The sequence below is a fragment of the Nesoenas mayeri genome (assembly GCF_963082525.1).
Source record: "Nesoenas mayeri genome assembly, chromosome: 7".
Taxonomy (NCBI): domain Eukaryota; kingdom Metazoa; phylum Chordata; class Aves; order Columbiformes; family Columbidae; genus Nesoenas; species Nesoenas mayeri.
This window is the reverse complement of record NC_137551.1, coordinates 17,935,684-17,955,138: the sequence shown is the minus strand read 5'-3', so window position 1 is coordinate 17,955,138 and position 19,455 is coordinate 17,935,684. Positions and strand designations below refer to the sequence as shown.

At 46.3% G+C, this 19,455-nt stretch overlaps 1 protein-coding gene across 1 annotated transcript in view; it reads left to right on the top strand.

Annotated features, from left to right (window-relative positions):
* The window catches only part of ZSWIM8 (zinc finger SWIM-type containing 8), a 56,258-nt gene extending 44,278 nt beyond the window's left edge, over positions 1–11,980 (top strand). The window contains exons 17-26 of the mRNA XM_080347752.1: positions 590–742; positions 1,522–1,744; positions 1,940–2,229; positions 2,942–3,165; positions 3,449–3,931; positions 4,540–4,708; positions 6,953–7,126; positions 8,540–8,659; positions 9,557–9,735; positions 10,981–11,980. Of these exons, the coding sequence (XP_080203878.1) occupies positions 590–742; positions 1,522–1,744; positions 1,940–2,229; positions 2,942–3,165; positions 3,449–3,931; positions 4,540–4,708; positions 6,953–7,126; positions 8,540–8,659; positions 9,557–9,735; positions 10,981–11,184 (2,219 nt within the window). The 3' untranslated portion in view covers positions 11,185–11,980. The remainder of the gene's footprint in view (positions 1–589; positions 743–1,521; positions 1,745–1,939; positions 2,230–2,941; positions 3,166–3,448; positions 3,932–4,539; positions 4,709–6,952; positions 7,127–8,539; positions 8,660–9,556; positions 9,736–10,980) is intronic.
* Positions 11,981–19,455: the final 7,475 nt, after the last annotated feature.

The window sequence follows — 19,455 nt, the reverse complement described above, 5'->3', positions numbered from 1 at the left end:
TTGCTGCATAGAAATTCGAGCTAATTTTCAGGTTTTCCTATCTTAGCCAGTTGTATTACCATTTAACATAAAACTACCGTGACTCTATCTTTTAAGTTGGTATCACAGGGGGGCAGTATTTCAAAAAGTTATACAGTGAGTCAGGTACCTTCATGCAAGACATATAACTACGATTGCTGAAGGGCATTGGAGATAAACGTGGTTTTCTTGAAGCTGTGCCTCCACTTCAGTGGCAATCACAGCGGCATTTGGTGGAAAGCAGATGTTCTCTTAACTCTTCCCAAAGAGATAATACTAGCTGAGGATGTCTGCAATAAGGGTAGGGTACCTGGAGCATTTTTATTCTAAAATTTTTCTGTAGTTGCAGCGAATTTTCCAAATCTTGATTTAAGATGAAATGTTCTTGGCCTGGTGTTGGGTAATATGCTTGGTCCTGAAGGAAAACTGAGATAATCCTGCTCGTAAATACCACTCATTTTATAAAAATCCTCCATCTTTTGATGTTTAAATCTTTTAAATGGGCACATCTGCTTTTAGAGCTACAGAAACAAGTCATGATGTTTACCATGTCACTGTCCTGTTTATGCAGAGAGCTCTCAGAGGTCCCCCTGTGAGCCAGCTGCAGAGTCCACTGTCTTGAAGCAAGAGGGAAAAGTCCCCAGTCGCCTGGCCCTTGGAAGCAGAGGTGGATACAACGGGAGATGCTGGGGTTCACCTGTCAGGCAGAAGAAGAAACACACAGGTAGGAACTCACTCATTCATACAGTGTCCAGTGCTGTGCTAGGCAGCCCGCTGGAGTTCGGGCAGTTCCCTTGCTCTTTCATTCCCATTGTCAGCCCTTCCTATAGTACAGAAGCAGTTGATGGTCTCTGAGGTGTCTGGCATGGAGAAATAGGTTTTGCTCCATAGATTTCCTGCTCCCTTCTGTATGGCAAGTTACCACACATTTCTCACAGCAGATATGTTCTGTGTGATGGATTAGATATCTGGAGCTGAATTGCTGGACTCTTGGAGTAGAGCACTGTGCTCCTGGGTCCAGAAACAAAGAAAGAGGAGCTGCTGCTTTTCTACATTTCTCTTGGGAAGGGCGTAAGTTAGAGGCTGAGGATGTGAAGAAACTTTGTGTAAATTGTGCAGTGTATACCAGAAGGGTTTTCTTTATTCTCATACAATCTGTGGAACTTGACTTTGTGTGTATATTTGCTTCTTATTGTTATACTCTGCCACAGAGCTTGGCAGATGGAGTGATGGGGTGGGATGGTGTGAAGGGAGAAGTACATTGTTCTTGGACTCTTCTGGTTTTGAATATGAGAACTGCAAAATGACACTGATATCTGTGGCCAAATGGACTAATTTAATCTCTCTTAATTTGCAAAGTTGAATGCCTGGCAGCTGCGAGGCTGACTATCACTGACGTGACTGATATTAGTAGGGACTGTAGGTGGTGTGGGTGGGAGTTTACCCACCCACATGACATTTACTAGCCCTAGTGGCATTACTGTGTTGTTTCTGGTGTTGCAGGCATGGCTAGCATTGACAGCAGCGCTCCTGAAACCACCTCTGACAGTTCTCCAACGCTCAGTCGGCGTCCGCTACGTGGAGGATGGGCGACAACATCGTGGGGCAGAGGACAGGACAGTGACAGCATCAGCAGTTCTTCAAGTGATTCACTGGGATCTTCCTCTTCCAGTGGCAGCAGGAGAGCCAGTGGGGGAGCCCGTGCAAAGACTGTGGAAGTTGGCAGGTAATGAATGATACCAATGCAGAGGCAACCTCTAGGCCTGGTGTCAGGGAACTAGCACGTGTGCATCAGGAAGTACTTCCTTGGGACTGTTTGTTTTGTTTCCTCTGGATCCTGAAGACAGGAACTCTGCACCCCAGCTAGTGAACCTCACATACTTGTTGCTGTCTGAAAGGTTCCTCTGTCTTTTTCCTCTAGGTATAAAGGGAGGCGGCTGGAGAGCCATGCTCCTCATGTCCCAAACCAGCCCTCGGAGGCAGCTGCTCACTTCTACTTTGAATTGGCCAAGACAGTCCTTATCAAAGCAGGTGGAAATAGCAGTACCTCCATCTTCACCCACCCTTCCTCCAGTGGTGGGCACCAGGGACCACACCGCAACCTTCACCTCTGCGCCTTCGAGATTGGGCTGTATGCACTAGGGCTGCACAACTTTGTGTCTCCCAACTGGCTCTCTCGAACTTACTCCTCCCATGTCTCTTGGATCACAGGTTATAGCAGAACTTTATTGGGAAGCTTACTTTTGGGCAGGAAGGAGGGGGAGGGAGGTCAGCTTATGCCCACAAATGGTGATGTTGATGTGCTGTGGTATCCACGTAAGCTTGCTGGCACGGCTGGCACTACAAACTGAGCACCAGTGATTTACATGATGGTGCTTGTTTTGGCCTGGAAAGTTCTTGTGACCTGTTTCTTCTTGTTTGTACTGCAACATCCTTCAGTCCTCAGAACTGTAGACCACTACTCACACAGAGACTAGTCTTAGCTTCTCCTTTAGGAGTCTGCTGAACACTTTTCTCCTGCTTCTCTTTGCACCCAGGCCTGCTACCTGCTTTCTATCCACATGGCTTCTAGAGCCTGAGAAGCACGCCCTTGAAAATTCCCATTTTTCTGGTGTGATGGAAATAGAGCAACAGTCCAGACTGTGATTTGTGGGTACTAAAATCAGCTATAGCAAGTTCCTATCACTATCTCAAATATATCTTTAGCTTAACTTTAACATCACTTGCTGCTTGCTTAATGACAGCTCTTGCCTGTCCTTTGTTTTGGGAGAAAGAGACTAAATATGACTTAAAGCCTAAGGGGAACAGCTGGGCTCTGTAGCCACTCCTGAAGGAAGTGGGGAGTGCATCTCCTGTTGGGCGAAAGCTTACTGGAACTGCGCTGGGCATACAGTGGTGTGAGAGTCTTCTCTTTTACTCTTAGGGCAGGCCATGGAGATTGGTAGCGCAGCCTTGAACATCTTGGTGGAGTGTTGGGATGGACATCTCACTCCCCCAGAGGTGGCATCATTGGCAGACAGAGCTTCACGGGCCAGAGACTCCAACATGGTGCGGGCAGCTGCTGAACTGGCACTCAGCTGCCTGCCCCATGCTCATGCCCTGAACCCAAATGAGATCCAGAGGGCTCTGGTGCAGTGTAAGGAACAGGTGAGCATCACACGGGGGCTGGCTAGCGCAAGCTGATTTCCAGCATCAATGACGTGCTGTTACTTGTGGGATTGGCTTCTCTGCAATTGGACAGTCTTAATCCCAGTCTTGTGGATTTCCCATCTCATGAAGAACTGGTTATTCTGCTGCATAGTTATGATCTGTCTGCTCCCCATAGTGTTAGTCATTTTCAAGTGCCTTATACTTTTCTCCTATTGTTGTTTTGCTGCCTTATATTTCTGGTTTTGTGTTTTTCACTTCTGCTTTTCTTTCTACCCTCTAGGACAATCTGATGCTGGAAAAGGCCTGTATGGCAGTAGAAGAAGCAGCCAAAGGAGGTGGTGTGTACCCAGAAGTCCTCTTTGAAGTAGCTCACCAGTGGTACTGGCTTTACGAACAAACTGTTGGTGGGACCCCAGCCCAGAGAGAAGGTGCCACTGGTTGCAGTGCCAGTGGCGCACGGGCTGCCTCGGAAGCAGCGCGTGGGTTGACAGACAACAGGGTGACCTCTGAGCCGACCACTGTAACAGTGGCAGCCGCGGTGACCGCAGCAGCAACAGTCATGCCGGTGATCTCCGTGGGGTCAACCATGTACCAGCAGCATACGATGGCAGGGCCAGCGATGGCACACACACACACGCAGGGCCTCCACCCCTACACCACCCTTCAGACTCACATCCCCTGTAACCCCCAGTATATTGGACACACCATCCAGCACATGCCACGTCCAGCTGTCTTCCCGGTGCCTGGCTCAGCATATCCCCAGGTGAGTTTTGCCTGTGCCTTGTTCGTTTACAGTGACCTTGTGTGGCTGCTTGCAGAGGGAGTACCTCTGACTGGAGGGAGTATGGGGCTCAGACCTGCTATGGCTCGAGATCCTGTTTCTGCTCTCACTTACTTGCTGATTTGTGCTGGCTACTTTGGCTCCCTAGCTCAGCTTTTGCATTATAAGGAGGCTTCTGTGGGTGCATTTAAAGTCTCAAGATAATATAAAATGTAATACATCAGTGGTTTTTAACTTTTATTGCTCTATAGTTTCTCAGAAGGTACTGGACAGAGAGCTTGTCTTCTTGAGAACTTGCAGGCTGAATAGAGACTACAGAGGGAAATCAAAGTTTATTTCAACCTCTGCATATTTTTGAAAGTTGTTGGAGTGAGTTTCTGCAAACTGATTAGATTTAAAAGGAGGAGGAGCAAGAACATGTAATGGTCATGTGGTGCAATGTAATTTGTGTGCTGATTCTTCCTGTGCTATTTTTTCCCTATCAGACTGGACTTCAAATGCTCTGGGGTTTGTGTGGAGACATTATGTTTTGGACTACTTCTAAAAGGTCAGACCAAGTAGACATGACTGTGATTTGTTTTCTGTTTTAGGGTGTCCATCCAGCATTCATAGGAGCGCAGTACCCATATTCGGTAACAACACCGTCACTGGCAGCTACAGCAGTGTCATTCCCTGGTGTGCCGGTCCCATCCATGACGCAGATTGCGGTGCATCCCTATCACAGTGAGACAGGACTGTCACTGTCTTCCAATGTAGCGAGTAAGTGTTACAGCCCTGGGCTGTGCACAGCACAGGTTTATTTACCATGCTCCTAGCTGCACCTCAGTCAAGTCCTGCCCCTCATTGACCACAGGTGGTCTGTTCTTGCACTGAGAAGTTCTGACCAAATCTGCCCCAGCTTAAAGATGTGCATGCTCAGGGGGAGTGGGATTCATAATAGGACCTGATTCAGCTGGTGGAGCTTTAATTTCTGTTTAGCTGAATGTCCAGTATGAGATTATTTTGGGCTCAGACCAAAGTGTGTTTGGAGCCCTCCTGGCCTTTTTGACTAACTTATTAGAGCTTTATTTCCCCTCCCCATAGGGCAAGATGAGCATAGATGATCTTGAGCAGGCTCTTGTGGTTCTTTTGGATCAGATGAATAGGGAGTGCAAGAAGCAGGCAGATTTCTGCTGTGGTAGCACTAACAGGTGTCTTTCATGCCCGTACCAAAAATGTGGAACTTCTGTAGAGAGGACAGGTGTTTTGGCAGGATCATGTCAATGGCAATCTAAATTGATTGCTCACATGTTGTGTTGGGACTGGAGTGCTCTGGTGCAGACCCATCAAATAGTATACAGCACTGGAACAGCAGACATTGACTGAGTTGTGGATGTGCCCTCATTGCCACGGGCTTTTGCACCAATGGGTCATGGCTGACCCAGGCTGTTACCTCTCACTGGAGAAGTTGTAATGTTTGCCTGTTTGTCCATTTGCTTATCAGTTCTTTGCAAGTCACCAGGTGCTGGAAGACTGGTACATGGGAAAAAACTTAAGAGCTGTGTTGACCTCCTTCATATCCAGATTATCAGGAGAATCTTTTCAGTTATTTTTATCTTGCATTTTGATGCCTAAAAGCCACAGCAAAAGCAATTAGAATAGTGCCAAAGGCCTCAGGATCTGAAGAGCATCACTTGTTGACAGCCTTAGTCCTGGGCTGGTGCTGTGATTCTTAGTCGTGAGAAACCATTTCTGTATTCCTCCAGAGTTATGAATCTTCCAGAACTGCTGACTCATCCTACAGCACTTAAAATAACAAAAGGAAAAAACAACTCCGCCCTTTCCAGTTGCCATTGTTTATGGCTTGCATAAACTTCTGGTTTCAGTTCCTAAAATACTGTTTCACTGTTCCTGGAGTACATAGTTACGTGATGACACTTGACCTGTGGCAACAATTCAGCTCATTCTTATGGATTATTCCTCTTGGCCAGACTGCAAATGCAGCATGGATTTTGCTGCACTTTGTGGATTGTTTGGCGCTGTGTGTCTGCTTGGTTGAGGAAGTCAGACAGATCTGTCCTGAGAGGTGTGTTGTTCTCAGGTATTCAACTATTCACTAGTAAACATGAAAAAAAAATGCTGGAGGTGGCAGGGGAAGAGGAAAAATTAAAACTTGGAGCATGGTGCAAGCTGGTGTAGGAGCACCACAGAGAAACTGTGACATGAGGGTAACAGTGTGTGCACACCTAACGGCAGCTCTGCTCTGCAGGTCTCAAGCAAACGTTGCTTTTTCCTCTCCATGCCTTTCTCGAGAGGTAAAGTTGGATAAACTTGAGTGTCTTGTCAGCGTAGAGGTGGTACAATGTAATGGATTTTCGTGTGATTTCCCTTGATTTTGCTCATACTAGTTAAGTGTCTAAAAGTGACAGAGCTGCTCAAGTTTCCTTGCTGTTTTCACTGCTGGTACGCGCTGCCAGTGTGTGCGATGGCTGTTTTTTCTGAGGGTGGATTGGAGGCAAGCCTCCAGTAACGCTCTTCCAGCATGGTAGCTGGATGAAGTCATAGCTGTCTTACAGCAGAAGTGGAGGAACCTCACAGTGTTGGAATTGATCTTTGAGTGATTTAATACTGTTCCTGCTCAGCAGTCTCTCTGTTAGGTGTAGAGATGCACATGCTTATTTCCTTGTGCAAGAAATCAGAACTAGACTTGTCTTTTAATAATAGCAAAGACATTTGAGTCAACACATGTATTTACATGTAAAACATGAATGATGTGCGTGTTCATAGCAAAAGAGATGAACAACCATATAACTGACCTCCTTCAGGACCTGCTTGCAAACAAGAGATATTCCTAGCCCATTGTATTTCAGTTGTAAGTCTGTGGTTTTTGGTTGATATATTGTTCTGTTTAGGGGAACAGAACATTACATTGGCAGGGGCAGTCAGGTGAGGGAGAAGATGGCCCAGTAAACCTTCTTTTTAGGCTGGTGGTGGGTCCTAATGCTGCTGTTTTGCTCTCTTCAGTAGGAAGTGTCCATGCAGGATCAACGTTCCCAGCGATTCAGGGGGCTTCCTTGACAAGTCTGTCCTCACAGCCCAACTCCCTTGTTACAGGGGGTTTTCCTGCCGAGGATGAGCAGCACAGTCAGCCTGTGAGCCCCCAGGGTCTGCACTACCTCCACTCCGCATACCGAGTTGGTAAGGACAGCCAAATGGGTTTCTATGGTCCCCTTGAGAGGGATTCAGGGCAGGGCTGCAGGTTTTCACTGTCATTTGGCAATTCACACTTGTTGGGGGTGATGGCATCTTAGCTACATGGGGAACACCGGTTCATTATTATATGTGGAGGCTAAAAGTGGAGACAAAGCAATAGAAGATTGAACAGTTGCTATAGAGAGCCATCAGAATAGAACAGAAACGGAGGGGGTTAGATGTAGGAAGAGCCTTGCCTTTCAGCTGGTGTACGCAAAGGGGTCTGGATAGGACTCTGAGGATGTGGTTGTGCAAGTTATGACTGTGAAAAAATCAGGTTCAGCTCCTGCTGCTCACAGATGGTGAAGGCACACCTCTAGTTTAGTGATACCAGCTGAGTCTTCAGAGGAACAGAGGGATGTGCCCTGTGCCTCTTCAGGTAGGTTGTTGAAGACTCACATGGAGGGATCTTACATTTTGTGGAGAGTGGGTGTGTAATTAGCATTCCTTTCCCAGCCACACTGGTTAGGGCGAAATGAAGTCTCTGAAGTACCTTTGGTACAAGGATATCAGTCTTGGGGCTGGTGATTGAGCTTGGATTTTGGTGAGCTACTCATGCATAGTCATGGTGCAACCCAGTGGATACGTGGGGCAGGAACAGGGAGCCTCTAAGATAAGCAAAGCCAGCACAGGGCAACAAAAAAGAAACAGCAAGAATATGGAAGGAAGGCTGTCTGGAAGTTGCTTGAGTTTTTTTGTTGAAAGCTATAGAAAAAAGTGGTTGTTAGGCAGAAGGGGGTGTAGATGTCATTGGAGACATCACAGTAGTAAGTGGTAAGCTGTGAAAGACATTTAACAGCCTGAGTAGGAGAGAATAGTGGTGGGGAAGAGGGCTTGGAAGATCAAGACATGAAGTGTCTGTTGGTGTTTTAATACTTTTTAAATGGGTGGATTTGCATGGAGAACAGTAGTGGAATTAGTGAAATGTTTGCACATTGGCAGTACTGCAGCTCAGTTTTGGCCTGTTGTCTTGCAGCTGAGTAGATTGTTATGGGCAGCTTCTCTGCTGCAAAATTTGGAGCGATTGCGTTGCTTTCAGGACACCTCTTGTAGTGCAGGCTTTGGGACTATCTGTTTGACCCCACTGTAGGTGCTAGCGGAGTGTTGATTTGCAGCTCTAGTGAGGTGTGATGGCTGTGCACATTCCCCAGCCTAGGGCAGCAGATCCAGATGTTCTTGCAGATACTTCCTGTGGTGACAGGCTCCAAGATGAGCCTTTTGTTTCCCTCTGGACTCTTGGCAGGCAGAGAATTTTCTGCTGATGAATGCCAGGCCCGTCAGGTTGTATTGCAGTGGGTGAAGTGCTGGACTCTTACTGGGCAGAAGTGCTGCTTGACTCTGGCTGCCCCTTTCTCACAGGGATGCTGGCTCTGGAGATGCTTGGCCGAAGAGCTCACAACGACCATCCCAACAACTTCTCCCGCAGCCCACCTTACACGGAGGATGTAAAATGGCTTCTTGGGTTAGCTGCGAAGTTAGGTAAGGCTCAGAGCAGTACTTCAGCAGAAATCCACTTTCTGGGATTTGGGCCATGGTGGGGAAAAAGCTCTCCGAAGAGTGCAACTTCAGAGATTGGGTGAGCCCAATATCTGATCCCATTTCTGAGAATGTTTCAGAAGATCCCTGCTGCTCTTTTCATCCAGGCAGTTGTCCCATTTCTGGGTTCTGTAAGCATGCTGTTGAGTTTTCAGGCACTGGATGAAGTGCGTGGGGTTGGACAGGGTTCAGAGCTTATATCTCTTCCACTCTATAACAGTGTTTTCTTCTCCCTTTCCACTATCTTGTAGGTATTCCTCTTTCTTATGTATATTTACACCTTCTGTGAAGACCTTTCGTAGCAATAGGTGTTCAAACCACCAGTTGTTTAGAATTTTTTTGTTTTTACTTCCACTTCACTCTTGTATCTTTTTTTGTCGGTTCTTTTTTTTTTAAAATTCTGTCATCAGCAGTAAGAACATAAACCCCAACTTCTACAAACAGCCTGTCGAGTGACACGGCTTCTCCTGCTGCTGCTGGGGGAGCTTCACTGCAGGCAGCAGTGGGAAAGCTTGGCTGTCTCTGCAGGCTCCATAAAGACCAAGTGCTGGAGCATCTAGATGCTCCCTAGATGGGGAGGCAAGAAGCAGTGGGAGGAGATGCAGTGTGTCCTTGCCTCTGTAGTTACCTTGCACATCAGTTTTCTTTCAGTCTTCCTGATGGGTGTATCAGAATGATCTCTTGTCCCCATGAGTTTGCTAGACTGTCTCCTCCAAGCCTGATGGAAGGATACATTACAGTGAGAAGAAGGTGCTCCAAATCCAGGTTCTTGCTGGGAAGTACCTGATTTCTTGTGTTTCTCTGACCTTAACACTGTTGTTCTGGCTTCTTCCTGTGCAGGTGTAAACTATGTGCATCAGTTTTGTGTTGGTGCAGCCAAGGGGGTGCTGAGCCCTTTTGTGCTTCAGGAGATCATCATGGAAGCTCTACAGAGGCTCAACCCTGCCCATGTGCACAACCACCTGCGCACCCCAGCCTTCCACCAGCTGGTGCAGAGGTGCCAACAGGCCTATCTGCAGGTAACGTGTGGCCTGTCTTCCTGCCTGCCAAAGCTGCCAGGCCATTGCCTGCCTTGCAGGCGCTGCCTGTGTGCGTGTGCAGAGGGAAGGGGCCCTGGGTGACAGTGGCTGAACTGGTCCGTTGCTGGATGTGTCCTTCTCCCGCAGCAGGGACTAGCATAGGCATCGCTTGCCTGTATGGCGGCTGCATACAAAGGACCTCATTGTGCAGCTTCTTCCAAGGCCTCTCACCTCCTGTGCCCACCACGAATGATGAGTGGTTCTGTGTTCCCCGTCCACTTTCTTCCTCTCTCCAAATGCTGCCTGTACCTTTTAACTTCTGTACTTTTTCTTTGCCGTATTTTCAGGCCCCCTGTCCACCTCTCTTCTTTTTTTTGTTTCCTTGTTTGTAGCGTGTCTTCTTGTCATGAAGCCCTGGCATGGCTGTCTGGTATGCCAGTGCTGGCACTGACAGTGGAAGTGGCTTGGTCAACTACTGGTACAGATGAGATATCTCAGGATTTTTTGAAAACAGGACAAGTGTGTTTCAGTGAGCCAGCTGGAATACCAGAGCTGCCTGTTCCTTAAAACAGTGTAAACAGGACACCCCACATGTACCTACTTCTCTTGATTAAATGACCGGAAGGGTGATTCTGTAGACATACTGTCCAGGTTGGATTAGCTGTCCTATTACATAGATAATGTTTTGGAGAAATGACAGGTTCTTTACTTGAGCTCTTTTCCCTAACTACATTGGAAAATAGATCTCTTAAAATAATTCAGTTTGGGGGCCTTAGTTAAGAAGCTGATATAAGTGAATGTGTCAAGTCTAGAGATATTTTGTCCCAGCTTAGGGTAAGCCTTACTCCTTCCATACCCCTTAGCAAAGGAGATGTCCAGTGAGTGTGCTGGGTCCCCATGTATAACCTGCAGAATGAATGGTCTGAGGGTTAGATGCTGGGGGGGGGTAGAGCATTAGCTGCCCCTTCTGTGCTGCACTGTGGCTCAAATTGTGAAGGAGAGAACACCTGCTGATGCAGTGTGGTGCATTTTGGTGCTCTGAGGGGACACTCGCCTTGGCTGTGTTAGCATGTAAAATACAGCACTGCTGACTTCTGGGCTAGCTGTCCTCAGTTAGAGCCTCCGAGTCTTGGGACCTGTTGTGGGTAGCAGGATCATGTGGCATGTCACCTTGGGAGCTCTGAGTGTCACCAGCATGAGGGTGGTGAGCAAATACCTTAAGGCTCTTTCCCTGTTCCCATCCAGTACATCCATCATCGTCTGATCCATCTCACTCCAGCTGACTACGATGACTTTGTGAATGCCATCCGCAGCGCCAGAAGCGCCTTCTGCCTGACTCCCATGGGCATGATGCAGTTTAACGATATTCTCCAGAACCTAAAGCGCAGCAAGCAGAAAAATGAGCTGTGGCAAAGGGTCTCTCTGGAAATGACCACCTTCTCACCGTGACAGCTGGCGGAGCTCCATGGACACAAACCCCTTTGCCCCGCATAGTTGTAGTTCCATTTACACCATCCTTCCTTCTGGTGTCTTTTTTACTTTAGTTTTAACTTGTTGGAAACCACTGATCTGATGTATTTATACCATGACATTCCTCTCCAGCACTGTTGCGTGTTGGCGCTCTGCTTTGCTCGCTCTTCTTCCTCCTTCCCAGTGGGCTGCAGGCTTCGAAGCATCAGGAAACAAGAAGGAAGTTGAGCTGGCTGCCCTGTGGTGTAGTCACCACTTTTTCCCTGAGCCCCTGGAGGCTGTTCCGCGAGCAGTTTGCAGTGTGATTACGCACGTGTTAGAGGGGTGGGGGATTCTGTCTTAAATATTTATTTTGGCATTTATAAATATGTAAACTTTTTTGTTTGTTTGTTGTTTTTTTTTTTTTGTATGGGCTTCTCTGACTCCACACATCTCCTGTCGGGAGAGGCTGGGACTGCCGCGCACAGCCCGTGCGCTCTCCATTCCTTTCAGCACCTCCGGCTGAGAGAAGCTGCGACTGGAGCAGCAGGGCCAGGGCCATCTCTGCGGCTTTCTGCAGCGGCTGCCGGGGCTGGGGCAGTCAGAGGCCCTGACGTGCTTGGGCTCTTTCTCAGGAGTGTCCCTCACTGGGCACTGCTGGCTCATAGGATGTTCTGATCCCGGTCGTTCCGAGTTGTACAATCGTGTTTCTTTTGGCTGGGGTATTACTCTCCTGTAATCAGTTTCTTATCCCTTGTCTCGTCTTGTTTCCTGATTAAACGCTTGTTTTCTTAGACTGACTCTCTTCTCTCTGCTATGATGTTGACAGTCTCATGGAGCTGGCCAGCTGTGTGTCAGTGGGAGCTTCTGTGAGCCTGGTGGATAGCTGTCCTGCCTCGGGGAACAGCAGTGCAGGACAAGGCAGGTGGCCGCAGCTTTTACACAGGCCAGAAGTTCCTTGCCTGGCACTGCTCTGAGAATGGCGTGTCTGCAGAGGCTGAGGTACGTGGGGACGGGCTTGTTGGTGGGAGTCAGGGGAGTTGTGGTAAGCCTGCGATGTTCTGCCTGCGCTTCTGCCAGATACCCGGTTCCTCTTCTGGACTTGACGCCACTGAAATCATGTGGTAATGCAGAGCTTTGTATTTCTGAAGTATCATGCAAAACAGTACCGGCTCACCCTTGATGCGATTGGTAAAGAAGCCGGTGGTCTGCTCCCATGCCTTTAGAGAGGTGTTTGGTGGACTATGCAAGATACCCAACAGGGACAACATTGCAGAAAATTAATTTTAGGAAGCTTCTGTTCTTATGCCAAGGAAATTTAACAGGCTGCTGCTACTTGTAAGCATTATGAGCACATAAATTTGAGGGCTTTTAAAACTGGAAGACAGGTGATTGGTGGATGTTAAGAATCCAGTTTCTCAGTACTATTTTGCCTCTTACTTAGGTTTAGCCAATAACAATGGTGAGCTTTTAATTTTTTGCAAGCTAGAAATATGTGTCTGTTTGTGTTTGAGATTTTCAGTGATATTCTGAAAAACAAACTAACTAACTCACAGGCATAAGGCAAAATTGCTGCACAGGCTCCATTGGTTTGACTGTGTGTACTGTACAGGCCGGAGAGCATGGCTGAGGTTCCTCTAGTTCCAATTGTGCAACAGTAACTACTTAAAAATCTCCTTACAGCCCCTTGTATTCCTCTGAAAGGTTTCTGTTTACATACTAATTATATATGCTGGTGTTTGTAAGAATGTGTTAAGCTTTGTGGTTTTTAAACTGAACTCTGTGGTGATTTTGAGCTGCCTGTTATTGGGCAAAACTCCTGGATCTGACTGGCGAGCACAGTCTGATGGCTGGAAGGTTTGGGTTCCTGGAGCACTTTCTGTGGTCTGGTTCTTGCACAGTCACAACTGGGAAAGGAGTTTGGAGAAAAATGAATTTTCTAATAAAGTCTAATCTTTTCTACTGCTTATAGGAGAAAATTAGGGGGAGAGAAGGGAGCATCTTCTAGAAGAAGTAGAAGGGAAGTGGGCAAAAGAGCCGAATGTATTTAATATCAGGAGCAGAAGTGACTGTTACTGTATTGAGGATTTGGACTGAATGGGGAAATGAAATGGCAGAGCCTTATCTGTGATACATATTAAAAGACTACACTTAGACCCTGAGAAGGCAAGTTTTCAGACTACTGTAATTAATGAACACCAGGAGCATGAGAGCACCGTCACCAGTATCTTTGTTTTGGGAAAATACCATGGAGCTGCTTGAAATGAGGTTAGAATGGACTGTATCTGGAAGCATGCTTGCTTTCATTCTGTGTAGTCCCCCGTAAAGATTGTAAGAGAAAAAAATCACAGTGCCCATTATCTTCTGCTGTGCTCAGAACTTTTTCTCTTTGCTTATTTTACCCATTCTAGTGCTCATGCAGATTGCATTGCTTCCTTATGACAGACCCTGTCAGAGTTGTCTTCCAGGAGCTGCAGAGCCCAAATGTAGGAAGAGCTGAGGAATCTCACCTCAGGCTGACATGGACTGAAGAAGCAGCTCAGTGGTATGAGGCACAGGTCAGTAGTTTCAGAAGTTTCCAGTCTTTTAGGAAAAAAAAGTCCTGAGAGTGAGCAGACAGAGATGGGAGCTGTATGGAGGTGCTGCACACTCATTTATTCAGGTCTTCCAAAAGATGTTTTCAGTCCTGGATCTCTGCATCTGTTAATCTGTTGTTGTTCTTGTGCTGTATCCCATAGAAATATACATGAGCAAAGACAGGAGAAAGTGACAAAGGAGATAAAGGTGTTTTTTCTTGCCATGTCATGTGGAGATTCTCGAGGTATTTTTCCTTTATGAGATGAGCCCTAGTGGCCCCAGAGTCAGTAGCATTAATCTAGTATTAAAGCAGAAAAATTATTACCCAGTGCAGCCTTGTTAGTTTGGTCACTGTTCCAGGAGTTGGGAAAATACTTATGCTCAGAAATTCTGAAAAGACATTCCAGCAGCAGACCTGTAAAAGAGCAGAGGTCACAGCCAGCTCAGATTGTCTTTGACTTTCAGTTAGCCCACGTGTTTTTTCACATGCAGTGAAGGCCGGCTGCCACAACCACTGCATGCTTTAGAGCTCTTCCAGTGTATGACTGTGTTTACATAGCTGAGAAGCTATTTTCTGTGCTGGCTAACACCTTTTCCCACGCTGGGCAGCAAATGCTGAATTTAGTCAGTGCCAATAGCTACAGGTATTTGTCTGGATAGGACTTGGTCCCCACTTGCATGAAGAGAACTGATGTTCTTTGATGGGAGACCTTGCAATGGGTTGTTTTCATGTTTGGTGAAGTCTAATTCACTGTCTGTTCCTTGAAGGTAAGATGAGTGAGGTCTTTAGACTGTACTTTTCCCTATTCTTCTGTTCACAATGACTCACTTCACCTGCCAGATCTGTTTCCTCTTGTGACCACAGGAAATACACTTTCCCTTTTAGCCATTAGGGTCTCTGGAAATAACAGTTCACTTCAGTGGGGAGCTGAAAAAGTTTAATTTGTGCAGGTGCAGATGAAACCAAGTGAGAAGCGGCTGATGTCTTTAAACAAGATACCTGTGGGCTGGTTTTCACCGTGTCCTGCTAGTGTTGAAGGTCAAGCTGCTAGAGAGTCCTACCGAGGGCAGAGTGCTGGGGTGGCCTTTCACTCCGAGTTAACCCACTGCCTGCACTTGATGTTTCCTCAGTACTTCAGCTAAACAACCTGCTGCAGTGCGTAGATGTGCATTGTGATGCTCTGTGCAAGGATCAGTACATGCAGATAAAAGCAGATGGTGTTCCAGTTTCAGGATACTTAGAAGCAACTCCTTAAAGATGGAGGTTTCCTCTGTCTCCCATTTTATATGTATATACAGTGGGGGCCATACATCCAAAAATATAAGGGAGAGGGTATGAGAAGGTGAAGGTGAGGTACTGTGAGTGAAAGGTCTTTTTTCCCCTTCCTGGAGACTGTTAGTGGGTGGCCATGTAGTATCTTTACCCCTTGTCTGTAGGTGCTCTTATCCTGTTATCTGGGACAGCAGCTTTTCTAGAACTTAAACTGTGGATCCCTGCATAGTTTCTGAGACTTGAGGGGTAAATCTTTGGTATAAGTGTAGTTGGTAGAAGACATGCCAAGATTGCATCTCACCTTCTGGATATTTGGCTCATCAGAAGGAATAATGTGATTTTTGCACGTATGGAATGGATAGGATAAAGGTTTCGGTAGTTGCCAGCCTCGTTCCTTGGCACACACCTCACGCTGCAGGTACCCGTTCTGTGTGCAATGGGGTGTGCCAGCCTCCGAGAGGGCCGGGCCCCCTCCTCCTGCTCTGGACACCTTCACCTGCTGCCATCTCTCTTGGTTGTGAAGGTTTTCCTTTGGAAGCGCTTCCCGGGAACACGGGTCCACAGAACAGTGTTTGCCTATGGACTTCAGTGTCTTTACAGCCCATGAGCAGGCTGAGTTGGAGTTGTCACCTGACAAAGCAACATACTTAGCAACAGGTATGGCTGGAGTTAGCTGAAAAGCGTTTCTGTCTAGTTTTGTGTAGTTTCATTAATTGTTATTTGGGATATAGATTTTTTCCTTCTCTGACAGCCAATTCAGAAATTGCCTTCTGGTGAATTGTTGAACCTGAACTGCTTTGTAACTCTTTGTGTCTATATGGTTTTTATCAAGCTTAGCACGGTTTTATTTTGGAGAAGAACACATGCTTTTACTTTTCCAGCTTACTCAGCAGTAGCTTAGCTATTGCTACACAGTGCTAGAGTGTGCTTAACAGCCTGGCAAGCCCAGAGTCAATGGAAACGGAGTAAGCATTGAAGTATCCATGGAGTTCATCACCATCTCCCAGTGTAAGTCAGCTGTAACATGGTGGAAATTTGGACTCTTCTTCTGTGGGAGTTGGGAAAAATGTATTTTTCTTACCTGGATGTTAATAGAAGGGCAGAGTATTAAAATGGGTTTTCCAGGCTTTACCTGAGGAGAGCGCGTGCCAAAACAAAAGTGTGTTCAGGCTGCTACTGAGGCTGTTTGTTTTTTGTTTTGTTTTGTACTAAGCTGAAAATAGTGAAAAGGGCAAGGTGTGCCATGAGGTCTTCTTAGCACTTGTTGATGGCCATGACTGTTGTATGACTTTGCTTTTAAGACCTTCTGATAGAGTGAATGGTTCTCAAATACACGTTATTTAGAATATTTTGGTTTTCTGTGCCTGAATTTAACTGGCATGTGACATGATTATATGGTAGAGGGTCTTTCTTAAATAGTACCTTTTTTTAAAACTACTTGTCCTCTCACTAACCTCACTGCCCCCACCATAATTCACATGTGGCTTTTGAACTTCTTTCTGCTTTGTGTTTCTATTTTAAGGGCACTTGCATGTGGGGCAGGGTGACAGAGGCACCTGTCCCAGAGTGGCGTTAACCTGCGACAGCTGCTTGGGGCTGTTCTGTGCTTGGGTTTCCATTTGAGCCCAGGACTAGTTAATGCTTTTTCTCAGTGTTAACATCCAAGGGCAAGCTTTGTGTGCTGTCAGAAGCCAATGTCACTGCTGTACAGGGTTTCTTGTTGGTATAAAAATGGTGACTGTGCTCTGTAAGAAAAGGACTTTGGTTGGTTGTTTTTTCTTTTTGGTGTTACAGCATTTATAGCTACTTAATGCTGCACAAGGTGCACTGCACAATTACTTCATTGACATGAAGGGATTGTGAGCTATAAGAAAGGGAAAACACTGGAAATGCATTAAAAGTCTATTGTATATGGTATATGTACACAGTGCACACTATGAATGGGGACTGGGTCCCCACACTTTCCATGTCCTACTTTGCCTCACTTAAGCCAGGCAGGACAGCTGCTCTATCAGGAAGTTCGGGGCTTAAAGGGCAGCCATGGTGTGAGGCCTTAGTGGCAACACGTTGTTTTACAGCCTGAAGTGCGCTTTTTCTAGTAACTTGACTTGAAGGAGCCTAAGACCAGCCTGATTTATGATCTGCTGTTAGCGTAAGTGAAATAAGTGTGAGCTGAGTTTTGGACAGCTCGGGCGGTGTTGCTGTGATGGACAGGCTGGTTTACAAACATTGTGGAGACACTTGGGAAGTTGATAAGATTATATAGGTGAGAATGGGGAGAAATTGAGTCTTGGAGCTGGAGCTTTAAATAATTCTCAGTGTTTACTCTTTTCACATCCCTCCATCCCCCAGGCCTTTAGGAAAAAGGGGAAATAATCAATCTGTAGGTAAAGCCCTGATAACTGGAGTGGAGGTACCAGTGCTCAAGCCGTGTCCTGCTGCGTGATGGGAGCCCGCTGGTAACACCCCGTGTTGGGTGCCACTCTTGGCATCTCACTTGCGGCTGCAGTGTCTGCCAGGGACACTCACAATTCAGCAAGGAGGATGAACAGGTTTGTTCCATGTTCATTTGACATGTTCAGTCCAGTTTGTCATTGCTTTTCTTACCGTGATACTGTTGATACAGCAAAACGATTGGCCAGCCATCAGAGGATGCTCTTATGAGCTGAGTGTGAGGGCTGAAAAACAGGGTAAGTTCGATCAAAAGTTGTTTGTTAGATTGACATAGCTAGGCTGCTGTGTGCCGCTCTGACTTCTAGAAGCTGCACCTTTCAGCCATCAGATTTTTTATTAGAGTTGATACATGCTGCCACCTACAGAAGAATTCTCCCAGTTCCCTGTAGCTGAGACTTGTACCAGTAGGTCCTGTACTGAGCGGAAATTTGTAGCAGCCCACTTTTAAGTATCTTCCTGATTGAATTCCACAGGTTGCGTGTGAGTGGAAGTTCCAGCTTCAGGTGCTGAGCTTGCTTTTTTATTTTCACAGAGACACTGATGGCTTTCTTAAAACAAAAAACTAAAACCACCACTTTGTTTCCTATTGTTTTGCCAATTCTCATCTTCCCTGCACCCTTCCAGTTAAGTGACATGACCTCACTACTGCTTCTATTACAATCAGGTGCCTTTCTGATACCTGGGTCAAATTACTCCTTTTTGAATGGGTCATCATACTACAAAAAATATTTTCACTATATATTACAACATTTTTTTCAGATAATGTTTTGTGCTTACCATTTTCCTCGTGTTGGCAGTGAACTGCTGCTTACCATCAAGTTCTGTTGCTAAACAGTGAGGTAAGAAGATGAGGTTTTTCTTTTTTTCCCAGTATCAAAAAGAAGTGTGAGGGTCCATAATGTGTAAGTGCCTGATGGGTATCTAGTAACCAGTTCATCTCACTGGAAAATATAGTTTTGATGGCTTTTTGATATCACAGAGCTTCTGATTATAAGAAGAACTTCTCTTAGGAGGGAGTGTTTTGTTTCGACAGCTTTGAGGGAAGGGCTGGGGCGGAGGGCTGCTTCTGCAGCTGTGTGCTTTCTGAGAGACTTAGCAGATCCAAAAATGACCCATCAGCTAAATCAGATAAGGACGTCCCACCTTTGGATCTGACCACAGCAGGTGATTTGTTTGCTGTTAGCAAAAGCAGTAAGAACTAGCATAGCATAGAAATGAAGCAATCAGGGGGAGGGGGGAACAATAAATAATGAGAACATGCTGCTACCCTTTGCTGCCTTGATTGAAGGACTATTGCCAGTAAAATAACCTTGACATTTATTGAACGTTATTCCTAGTACCCTGATTATTTTTTTAATGTATGAATCCATCATCTCCTTGAACATGTACCAAAGTCTGAAGTAAAGTGTGAAGTAATTGTGTAAGTAAGTGACAACCTGTAATGGATTAGGAGCAGGAAACTGTGGTTAATGGAGCATCAGTAGCATTGGTCCTGAGAGCCTTGTCCTCCTGTGGCAGCATGCAAAATAGCTGTGCTGCTGCTGCTGCGTTTATTTGTGAAGTGAGAGCTGTAAGGCTGTTCTATAATGCTGTCACAACCATGACTATTTAAACAATGTTTTACTTCCAGTTGAATGTCAGGTTGCTGATGACTGCTCGTGGGCTGCTGGCCAGGGCCAGGTGTGGGAGCACACCTGAGCGGAAGGTGCACAGCATCGCTCCACAGCGGCTGGAACTCCTGCAGCAGCCAGGGATGGCCCAAATGTCATCACTAGAACAAACCAGTAACAATGAGTCTCTAACCACAGGCCATGTGCTGTGTCAGCCTACAGCTGTACTTGCAGAGAAAGAAGCCTTAGGATGCTGTTTCTATGTTGTTACAGATATAACTTAGCTTTGTTGCCCTCCCAAGTATTGGCTTTAAGGTTTTCCAGTTTTTGTTATGCTTCTACCAGCTTAGGGTCCAT